Raw genomic sequence first — 12506 nt, forward strand, 5'->3', positions numbered from 1 at the left:
TTTCCATCAAACGATGGGGCATCCTTTTCGTACCTAACACATTACCCAGTCTATATCAGTATAGATATTCAGCATGATACTTCTTTTCCCCATTGAGATCTGAAACTGTTCCTTTAATTTTTTTGAGCAGCGTACATATATATATATATATATATATATATATATATATATATATATATATATCAGGGCTCAACAAATCCCAGGCGCCAGGTTGCCATTGCGACTAGAAATTGCATCCTGGCACCTGGCTTTTGTCATCACATTCACTGTTGGTCTGAATCATTAGAGGAGTCTGCCGGTCCGCTAGTCCAAGGCACAACAGCTGCAGCTCTCCAAGAGTTAAATCCCTAGCCTGCCGCTATTGGGCCGCTATTGGCTGGAAGTTTTCTGTTGGGCGGGTTCTTGTTCAGCTGGGTAGGTACTTATGCCGGACAGCGCGGGCTGCCATTGGCTGGAAATTTTAGTTGGGCAGGTTCCTATGCCAGACAGCATGGATCGCCATTGGCTGAAAGTTTCACGTGGTTAAGTTCTTAAGCCAGACAGCATGTGATGCATGGAGGCTACAAAATTATTACAGAGCAGGGATACTTCATGCTGATTTCTACTGGAGGTGATTGTAGCCCTATCTTTGCTAATTTCTGTTAACAGAGACCGGGGTGGGGGCAGGGCCATCCTATTGAATGGGCACATCTGAGCAATGCCCAGGTGCATGGGGGGTGCCCATGATGAGGTCTGTGTTGGGGGTTCACTGGCAATTTGGCTCTCTCTCTCTCACCCCCTTCTCTAACCAACTCCAACCCCTCCTCGCTCTCACCCCCCCCCTCTTTCACTCACTCTTAACCCCCTCTCTCTCTCTCACCCCTTCCTTCTCTCTCTCACTTCCCCTTACTCCATTTTTCTTACCCCCCCCCCCTCTCTCACCCCCTCACTCCTACCCCCTTCTCTTTCACCCCCTCACTCTTACCCCCCCTCTCTCTTTCACACTTCCCCCTCACCCCCTTTCTCTTACCCCCTCTCTCTCTTTCTTCCCCTCCCCCCTTTCTCTTACCCCCCTCACCACTCACTCCTACCCACCTCTCTCTCTCTCCTCTCTCTCTCACCCCTTACCTCTTTTTCTCTCTCACCGCCCCCTCCGTTCCCCCCTCTCTCTCTCTCTCACCTCCTTTTTGCAGCCAGCCTATAACCCTGATGTAACAGCGTTATGTTTGGGTTATTGGCTGGCCGCTCTGCTGTAAGTTAGGGGGATTAGGGGGCCCAAACAACTTGCCTTGCCCCAGGCGCTTACAACCCACGCTACCTTAAAAAAACCTGGCTCCTAACTTTTTGGGCTGGCTTTTAGATTCAAAGCAAATTTGTCAAGCCCTAATTGCTGTCCCCTCAAAATAACTCAACACACAGCCATTAATATCTAAACCTCTGGCAACAGTATACCCCCTAAGTGGAAATGTCCAAATTGGGCCCAAAGTGTCAATATTTGTCACATGAAAAGATATAATAAAATACATGTATTTACAAAAATGTGAGGGGTGTACTCACTTTTTTGAGATATTGTGTATATTTAGTTTTTTACACACACAGTATATATATATATATATATATATATATATATATAGGGATGGCTTCTGCCAAAGAAAAGAAGCTAATTATCTTATCCAGTGATCCAGAAGAACTCACATATCTAACATTTACTTTATATAAAGTATATGGTCCTGCCAAGTTCCTGTCTTTACTGATGTGTGCATCAGGAAGCAATATCTTGCTATTTACAAAGCATATACGTTTTTAAAGATCCTAGTTGCTAGCTTTGCTTGTCCCAATTTTTTTTTTCTTGGCATGAACTTTGGACTGTAAATGGTAGAATATTAAACTGAGACAACATACTATTTTGTAAGATACACAAAAACACGTGAATACCATGCAAACTCTATAGAGATTAAGGAAATTAATATGTTTTACTTTGGGATCACTGTCATAAAATGTACTTTAACATGGAGCACCAGTTTACAAGACAGGGTATATGACAAGGCTAAAAAATAAATACAGAAAATTGAATTTCATTGCATATGAATTACTCACAAAAGTCGTGGGACTTGCACAAGCCATCGAACGTTGTTTGAGTGCACTTTATGACTGACAGCCCAGTGAGCTAAATTGTCCCATTCTTTGCGAGACCGACCATATATTGATAGGCGCAGTTCTGCATTCTGATATTTGCTCTCCTCCAGGTCAGACATCACTTCCTGTAAAGAGCTAAAATACCTTAGAACATATCCTAAAAACCTACACAAGGTTTAAGACACTTCTAGTTGGAAAAAAAAAAACTGCTTGAGTACTACTAGCCTGTTATCAGTACTAGGCCATTTTTCAGTGTTGTGATAATTTGACTGAAAACATTTTCAAGCATACAACCAGTACCCAAATTAATTTTTACACAACTTTTTGAGACAGACAAAGCAGACAAAGCACAAACAATTTTTTGAGGTGTATTTATTAACCATTGTTTTTGTTTTTTTTTATGTTTTACTATATAAAAGGAAAAAGACCAACATTTAAAAAAAAAAAAAAAAACCTGTTAGCTTTATTTTTTGTCATAAAACATATAAAAAAAATGACAGGGTAGCATGAAATGATCTCTTTTTGTGAAGTAGAAATCCCAAAGTGATCTAATTTTTGCAAATCAACATACATGTGGGTATTGAATTGGTTGAAACATGGAGCTTGGTAATGATACAGAAAATCATTAAATGTAAGGGACCATACAGAGAGGAAACAGGTGAAGGGGTTTATATACAGATCAACATTCAGCATGGAGAGGAAAGGATTACTGTGCAGGATAAGGGAGGTGAAGAAATCAATATACAGATCACATAGAGACAGGCTGGTGAAGGGGTTTATTTACAGATCACACACAGTAGGAAGATGGAGATAAGGGAGTTACTGTGCAAGATAAAGAAGGTGCAGAAATTAATATACAGATCACATAGCAACAGGCTGAGGATGAGCTATACAAGAGGGCAAAACGGAAATGTTTATAAAAATGATTATATGTAGTAATTTATGTGGTATTGATATGATCAGAAGTAGGTTTGCAAATATATGTAGGGCATATATAGCAATATATGATGACAAGGATTGCTGTAGCTGAGGTTTATATACATCTTAGTGATATGCTAACTAGGTCTTTGTTGTGATAAACTTCCTGACCAGTTGGGCCTGGGATAAGACTATTGTCAGGGTCATGAAGCATTGGGGTTTATTTACTAAAGGTAAATATACTGTACACTGTGCACTTTGCAAAGTTGCACTCTATAGGTGCAGTTGCTCCAAAACGTATGCCTCATTTCCACTGAGTGGTACGGTACGGTTCGGTTCAGTACGGTACGGTTCGGAACGGTACACATTGCGTTTCCACTGCCAATAGTATGATAGGCGTGGTGTAGCAGGAAAGCTGTGATAGACGATTCTCTGTCAACCAATCAAAGTTCTGCAGAGTGTAGCTCCACCCTGTTGGTACGGTACTAATGTGCTGGGTACCCCAACGAAAGTGTACCAAAAAGTGGTATGGTACGGTTTGGAATTAGGGTACCATTCATAATGGAAACGGCATAAATAGCGTACCGTACCGAACCGTACCAGAAAGCTCAGTGGAAACGAGCCATTAGTAAACGAGGTAAAGCTTTACTTTGCAACTAATAATACCAAATCACTTCCAAGGAAAATTAAAAAAACAGAATTTTTGCTTGCACAGGATTAAACAACGGAAGTCAACAGAACTTCTGCTCATTTACAAAGCTCTGGAGCAACTGCTCTTTGCAAAGTGCACAGTCTATTTGCCTTTAGTAAATCAACCCCATAGCTTTTAGCCACAAAATCCTAAAATTCACAGAGAAAAGGTACATTATAGAGACTTGGTGAATTACATTCTTTAGAACACAAGGACCGCAGGTTAAATCTGGCCTGCCAGGCAATGTCATGTGGCCCTCGCACCTAAGCTTTTTATCACCTTCGGCTCTCGCCCTTTTTGATGATATTCTAATTTTATAAGATGCACCTGTATATATACTGTATATACAGTGGGTATAGAAAGGAATCACCCCCCATTTAAAATAATCAAATTTTGTTGCTTTGCAGCCTGAAGAGAAGACAAACATTTTATAGGGAAAGATATAACAAAAAATGTCAGAAACAAACAAAATCAAAAATCAAAAACAGAATCACTGAGTTGGAAAAAGGATCACCCCCCCCCCCCCTAAAAAGGACTTGTGAACTCAATCAAGTATAGCTAATCACCTTCTCAATGACACACAAAGCCATTTGACTTTCAACTGTGATCAGCTGTGGTCATTTTGATTAGCTCAGTGTGAAAAGAGCATTTTGGTCCCTGGTAGTACAACTGGAGCAAACAATCAACTATGGCACGGCACTGTAAAAAGGTCTCCGGGCTAAAGTTGTGCATAGGCACAAGTCAGGTGATGGATACAAAAAAAAAACCTCAAATGTTTTATTATCGCCAGGAAGCACAGTGAAGTCTATTATTAAGAAGTAGAAGGTATTTGGTACAATACAGACCCCCCTGGTTCAGGAAGTCACTTAAAACTGAGTGAAAGAGCCAGGAGGAAACTGGTCAGAGAGTTTCTATCAAGAGGCCTACAACAACTCTGAAGCAGTTGCAGGAATTTATGACAAAACGTGGCCATTGTGTACGTGTGGAAACAATATCACATATTCTCCACAAATATGGCTTGTATGGGAGGGTTGCAAGAAAAAAATCTACTTCTCAAGAAAGGCCACATGCAGTCATGACTGAGCCTTGTCAAGACGCGCCTTGAAGATTCTGGGGCCACATGGAAAAATGTGGTATGGTCAGATGAAACTAAAATTGAATTATTTGGCCTTAACACCAAACAATATATCTGGAGGAAATCAAATACAGCTCACCATCCAAATAACACCATTCTTACAGTAAAGCATGAACTTGGTAATATCCTGTTATGGGGGGGGGGGGGGGTTCTCTGCAGCAGACACTGGAGCACTTGTCAGGATAAAAGAAAAAATGAATGGGGCAAAATACTGTTGAATTCTTGGGAAAAATCTACTGCCCTCTGCCAGAAAGTTGTCGATAGGAATTAATAATTAATACTAAACATACAGCTGTTGTATAAATCAAACCACACCCTTTTCATGATTTTTTCCCTATTTGCCACCTCTACATTAAATGTATGTCACTCCTTTCTGTAATACACAAGTTCTTGGAAGTTAAATGTCATAGTAAAGATCCAGAACAAGACTTTTTTAATGTTTTGTAGTAATTTTTGCATTTTATCAAAAATATTCATGCGCATTTACCCTTGCAGTGGACCCCTCCCCGTGCAGTGCAAGGGTTAAATGCTTGTTTTGCCTAGGGGAATAAGAATAAGCATATTACTTACCTCAATTCCTGTTTCTCCCAGCAGCCAGTTTTCTTCACTGCTCTTTAAGCCTGGTAAACACTATGAGTTGAATGAAAAAACTGTCAGCTCCAGTCGGAGGCACTGTACTAACCATCCGACGTTAGTACAACGATCTCCCCCACTGAGTTGCTGCGTTTTGACAGGGAAACAAACCCCCGCCAGACCACTCTGATCGGGAGCCTGTTGGCTGCTGGTTTTTCAGCATGCTCCTCCAACAGAAGCCAGCCAAACGTCCGGCTTTTGCCAGACTGGCTGCCATACACATGGGCCGAATGTCGGCTGTTTTTTATTGATGTCGCCTAGCATTCGGCCCCTTTCACAAAGGGCTTTAGGGACCACTGGTCCTGCATTGTATGTGTTGACATCAGAGAATCCGATCAATCAGGCAGCAAAGAGGATGGGCTTCAGAGGACAAACTTTGCAGGAGGGAGGAATAGGAAAACCTTTTTTCTTTATTTCTTATCCTCTAGACAAAAAAATTATTTAACCTTTGCAGTGAAGGGGCTGTCAGAGCTGGGATTTAAATGTATGGGCATGAACATAACAAAATTTCAAACTAGAAATGTATTTCTTTAACCTCCCTGGCGGTATGATTATTTCAGATTTTAGGTGCTGAAAGCGGTATCATTATTTTGCATGTAATTCTTAAGGACGAGCAGCCCAAACCAACTATTTACATATGATTTTTTTTTTTACTGTGCGTTCTTCTTTATAACATCTCAGATATGCTAAAGTTTGAAACACAAAATCATAAATTATAATATAATAAATAACTATAAATAAGTTAAAGTATATATATATATATATATATATATATACATACATACATACACACACATATATATAAAGTACAGTAAAACTGCAGGCAAGGGCACTGGGGGGGGGGGGGGGCAAACTAAGGTCAATTTATTTTATTTAGTAATGTAATCCAATAGGATTACAATATATCAGTGTGTTTGTGTGTTTTACTTTTTGAATTTGCCGCTGGTTCCACCCCCCTGTGAATCCACGCTCGCAGGGAACGGAAGCACACAGCATCAGGCAGAAGATCCGGCCGCCGTACACTGCCGGAATACATTGCGGGACCCTGGGGACAAGGTAAGTAACCTCTTCCAGGATCCAGTAACTTCTCCCTGGCGTTACCCCGAGTCTGGCTCGGGGTTACCGCTAATGGCACTGAAATTCCACCCCGAGCCACACTCTGGAATACCGCCAGTGAGGTTAATGACATATATAGTATAGAATATATACTATTTTCTCACTGGGTGGATTTATAGCAGCAGGAAGCATTGGCTCCTGCTGCTGTCAATCAAGTCTTGTAATGAGACAGCAGTGGGTGGGGCAGGGCCGGTCCACACTGTCTGTGTCTATATGTCTATAGAAGCAGATATGCTGCTCTGGAATGGGACTGCACAAGTGCCCCCAGAGAAAGTGGTTTTCTATGATAGGCACTCGCTAAAGAGGAGAAGCCAGCAGCTCCGGCGGTAGACCCCAGAAAAAATTGATCGTGGCTGCTCTGTGCAGTATCTTTGCACAGAGAAGGTAATTATGGCATGTTTATCAAACTCCCCACCAAGAAGTACCCAATGGCCCGATGCTGTTAAAACTGACATATAAACATAGGAAATAGACCCAAAAAATGTTAAAAAATGTGGTCCTGATGGCTGGACTTCAATCTGTCCACGCACTCTACCATGTTTGCAGATGATACTGCGGAAAGATAGAAGTGGTGTAGATCGCTTCTATGGGATACATTTTTACATAGGCTGTCACATGGTACGATAGCAAAATTGAGTATATAGTATGTGACATAGTTACATAGTTAGTGAGGTTGAAAAAAGACAAACTTTATTAGCTTTGTTGCCCTTCTCTGGAATCCCTCTAGTTCCCGCACATCCTTCCTGAGGACCGGTGCCCAGAACTGGACGGCATACTTGAGATGCGGCCGGATCAGAGTCTTGTAGAGTGGGAGAATTATCGTTTTATCTCTGGAGTGAATCCCCATTTTTCTATATGCCAATATTCTGTTGGCTTTGCTTGCAGCAGCTTGGCATTGCATGCCATTGCTGAGCTTGACATCTATTAGGACCCCCAGATCCTTTTCCATCTTAGATTTCTCCAAAGGTTCTCCCCCTAGTAACTTGCGCTCATATTTCTGGCACCCAAATGCATTACCTTACATTTTCTAACATTAAACATTCATTTGCCATGTAGATGCCCACCCCATTATTTTGTTCAGGTCTTCATGTAAGGTTTCCACATCCTGTGTAGAAGTTCCTACCCTGCTTAATTTTACATAGTTACATAGTTTGTGAGGTTGAAAAAAGACATCAGTCCATCCAGTTCAACCTATGATGTGTGTGTGTGTTTGCTGTTAACCGTATGTTGTGGTCTTTAAGGTGCCCATTGTAACGCTCCTGCGTTTTTTGTTAGTGAATGGATTTGCAGCTGCAGAATTATTACACTCAGTAGTCATGTAGAGAATGTGTTGAACAACATATCCAACTCTCAGGACTTCATCACTGTGTACAGCCTGTTATGCAAATATACATACACTCAATATGATGTTCCTGGAGTGATAGAATGTATATGATAGTATAGAGGTGAGAGACAGGCAATAGAATGGTGAGCACTTAGTAGTAGTATTCAGGAGAGTGGTAGGTGATGATAGTATGCAGATAGGTTTTAGCAATCATGTATAGTAACAGGTGGTAGGGGACAGCAGATGAAGTATGCAAGAGAGAGTAACCTAGTGCAATGATAGATGATGGTAGTCCCAAGAGCTGGCAATCTATGCAGATTATAGAAATAGCTTAGATAGTAATAGTCCCTTTATTATGCAGTAGTAGATAGTGAAAGTTAGGTTTAGGAAGGAATCCCCTGCGGGGTACTTATCACTAGATGGGTTCGTAGTAGCAAGGTCCAAGAGTAATGGAGTAATCCGGTAGCGAGATACGGGATCGGTAGCGAGGTTCCGGTCTTGTTCAGGCAAGGGGAATAGCTTGAAGCTCCAGCAGCATTGGACAAGACAAGGCAACATGCGGTTTGAACGAGCAATGAGTGAGAGAAAGCCGGCGATTGAAATAGCCGCTCATAGCGGCGCCCGGCGATGACGTCATTGCCCTTAAAGGTGTATGCGTTCCATTTGGATAGCAAGATGGGACGCAATATTAAGAGAGAAATGTGGAAATAAGGGTACCAGAGGTACCAGAACATTACAGTACCCCCCCCCTTAAGGCCGGCTCCGGAAGGCCTCTAGAACTGTTTTTTCCGGGTATTTTGAGTGGAAATTGCGAATCAGTCTAGGGGCATGTATATCGGAGGTATCCAGCCAGGTGTCGTCTTGGGGCCCATAGTTCTTCCATCGTACTAGATATTGGAGTCTTCTTCTATGGATACGAGAATCCAGAATCTCCTTTATCTCAAATTCTTCTCCGCCTTCAACTTGTACAGGAGGTGGAGGTGAGATGGTAGGCCTTATTCCTTGGTTAGGAACATGGGGCTTTAGTAGAGACACATGGAAGATGGGATGTATCTTGAGGTCTGTTGGTAATGTGAGTTGTACTGCAGCTTTTCCAATAAGCTTCTTTATTGGGAAAGGTCCCAGGAATAAAGGTCCAAATTTTTTACTAGGGATCTTTAATCTCAAATTTTTTGTAGAAAGCCAAACAAGATCCCCAGTGGCATATTGGGGAGAGGGTTTTCTACGAAGGTCGTAGTACCTCTTTTGTTGGCTATGGGCATGTGAGATGGTGGTGTTGAGTAAACCCAGGGAATCCTTTATTTGGGTAAGATAATCAGAGGCCACTGGATTACTTGATGGCAAGATACGTGGTGGAAGAAGTGTGGGATGAAACCCATAGTTTAAGTAGAATGGACTTTGTTTAGTAGTGCTGTGGGTCACGTTGTTATAGGCGAATTCCGCCAGCAGGAGGAGGTCCACCCAATCGTCCTGTAGATATGAAGTATAGCAACGTAGATATTGCTCAATGCACTGGTTGACTCTTTCTGTCTGTCCGTTGGTCTGAGGGTGGTAAGGAGAAGTAAGTTTTCGCTCTATTCGTAGAATCTGACATAGAGCTTGCCAAAACTTTGAGATAAACTGTGAACCACAGTCAGACAGAAGTGTTTTTGGAATACCATGTAACTTAAAGACATGTTTCACAAGTAATTCCGCTGTTTGCTTGGATGAAGGTAGTCTTCGGATAGGAATGAAATGTGCCATCTTGGTCAGATGGTCCACTGACACTAAAATGGTGTTGAATCCTTTGGAAGGTGGTAGTTCTACTATAAAGTCTAAGGACACCACTTCCCATGGAACCTGGGGTATTGGTAAACTACAAAGTAGACCCAATGGTTTTGTAGTATCAATTTTGGACCTTGCACAGATGTCACAAGATGAAACGAACTTTTGTACGGTCGTCTTCCGTAAAACTAAGAGGGGTATATGCTAATGCCAGGAGCCTAGCTAATAAAATGGATGAGTTGGAAATATTAGTACATGAGGAGGACATAGACCTTGTGGGAATAACAGAGACTTGGTTCGACCCCTCACATGACTGGCTGGCCAATATCCAAGGGTATTCGGTGTACCGGAAGGACAGGGTAGGAAAAAGAGGGGGAGGGGTATGTCTCTATGTCAAGAACAATATAAAGGTGATAGAAAGGAGTGACATTACGGAAGGGATGAGTATGGAGTTAGAATCTGTGTGGGTTGAACTCCATAGGGAAGGAGAAAAGGGGAAAGTAATTGTGGGGGTTTGCTATAGGCCACCTAACCAAGGGGAGGAGGTAGAGCTGGAATCCTTAGCACTAATGAGTAAAGTGGCAAAATTGGGATCAGTCATCATATTGGGGGACTTCAATTATTCCGACATTGACTGGGATGAGGGGACTTCACACTCACAGAAGGCCCGCCTATTCACAGAAACCTTACTGGATAATTACATGTCACAGTTGGTGGATTCTCCGACTAGATAAAATGCAGTCCTGGATCTATTGATCACTAATGACCCAGACATAATCTTGGAGGTAGTAGTTCAGGACAACCTGGGCTCTAGCGATCACAGGATGATCACATTTAGTATAAATAACAATATAACAAGGCAAGTGGGGAACATAAGAACCCTAAACTTCAGAAGGGCAAACTTTCCAAAATTGTACTCATTGATGGAAAGGGTAAACTGGGACCAAACCCTGGGATCCCTGACCACAGAGGAAAAATGGGAATGCTTTAGGAACATATTAGGCAAAGGCATCTTGCAGTGCATTCCTATGGGAAATAAATTTAGAAGAGGCAAAGCCAAACCTGGCTGGCTAAACCGTAGCGTTAAAAAACTTATTAGGGGAAAAAAATTGGCCTTCAAGAAATATAAATCAGAGGGCACTGTATTGGCTTTCGAGCAATACAAGGAGGCAAATAAGAAAAGTAAACACGAAATCAAAATGGCTAAAATCAACTTTGAGTGACAAATAGCGGAGGATAGTAAAAAAACCCAAAGAAATTCTTTAAATATATCAACAGCAAAAAAACTAGGGCAGAGCATATTGCACACATAATTAGCGATGATGGGGGGATGGTTACAGAGGACACTGAAAAAGCAACCGTGCTGAATGCTTTTTTCTCGTCAGTCTTTACACAGGAAACGGAGGGGTACACTGACCATGACTGTATGGTTAGTAGTAATACACAGGACTTGCCACTATGGCTAACAGAGGGTGAAATCAGGGAAAGGCTGGATAAACTCAACACAAACAAATCACCAGGCCCGGATGGCGTACATCCGAGAGTACTCAAGGAACTCAGTAAGGTTATATCCAGACCACTGTTCCTGATCTTTGCTGACAGTATTAGGACAGGAGATGTACCAGGGGATTGGAAGAAAGCTAACGTGATTCCGATATTCAAAAAGGGCCAGAGGCATATCCCAGGAAATTATAGGCCTGTCAGTTTGACATCAATAGTATGTAAACTTCTGGAGGGGATGATAAGGGACTATATCGTAGAGTTTGCTAAAGACAACAACATCATCAGCAGTAATCAGCACGGGTTTACAAATGGGCGTTCTTGTCAAACCAATCTCTTAGCATTCTACGAGGAGGTAAGCTGTGAGCTAGATAGGGGGAGACCAGTGGATGTGGTGTACTTGGATTTCGCTAAGGCGTTTGATACAGTTCCCCACAAGCGCTTAATTTATAAAATAAGGTCTGCAGGTATCGACAGCAGAGTTTGCTCTTGGATACGGAATTGGCTTAAAGGGCGTGTCCAAAGGGTGGTAATAAACAGCGCATACTCAGACTGGTCTGAGGTTGTAAGCGGGGTGCCCCAGGGCTCAGTCCTGGGACCAACCTTGTTCAATTTATTCATAAACAGCATTGAGGACGGGATCAGTAGTGCGTTATCAGTTTTTGCAGATGACACAAAATTGGCCAGGGCAATAACTGCACAGCATGAAGCAGATATCCTACAGAATGACCTGGACAAAATTACAGAGTGGGCAACGACATGGCAAATGAGGTTTAACGTGGAGAAGTGTAAGGTTTTGCACTTGGGGACTAAAAACATAAAAACACAATACACGTTAGGAGGGGAACCCTTGGGGGAATCAAAAATGGAGAAGGATCTGGGAGTCTTGGTTGATGATAGATTAGGCAACAGCATGCAATGTCAAGCGGCAGCTGCCAAAGCCAGCAGAATATTAGCATGCATAAAGAAAGGGATGTATTCCAGAGATAAGACTATAATCCTTCCACTTTATAAAACTCTGGTCCGACCGCATCTGGAGTATTCTGTCCAGTTCTGGTCGCCAGTCCTCAGGAGGGATGTGTTGGAGCTGGAGAGAGTCCAGAGAAGGGCAACTAAACTAATTAGGGGATTGGAGGACCTTGACTATGAAGAGTGTCTACAATCGCTCGATTTATTCTCCCTGGAGAAGAGACGTCTGAGGGGGGACATGATAGCAATTTATAAATATCTTAATGGGGATCCCAGCTTAGAAAAAAAGCTGTTCATTCGAAGGGTTTGCATGAGGACTCGAGGGCATACAATGCGATTAG

At 42.2% G+C, this 12506-nt stretch overlaps 1 protein-coding gene across 5 annotated transcripts in view; it reads right to left on the minus strand.

Moving 5' to 3' along the window:
• The window catches only part of AMPD2 (adenosine monophosphate deaminase 2), a 262492-nt gene that overhangs the window by 65062 nt on the left and 184924 nt on the right, over nt 1-12506 (minus strand). For all 5 annotated transcript variants that reach the window (XM_082246180.1, XM_082246181.1, XM_082246182.1 and 2 more), the window contains exon 12: nt 2077-2240. In XM_082246180.1, the coding sequence (XP_082102306.1) occupies nt 2077-2240 (164 nt within the window). The remainder of the gene's footprint in view (nt 1-2076; nt 2241-12506) is intronic.

The sequence above is a fragment of the Pelophylax lessonae genome (assembly GCF_965119305.1).
Source record: "Pelophylax lessonae genome assembly, chromosome: 2".
NCBI classification, from domain to species: domain Eukaryota; kingdom Metazoa; phylum Chordata; class Amphibia; order Anura; family Ranidae; genus Pelophylax; species Pelophylax lessonae.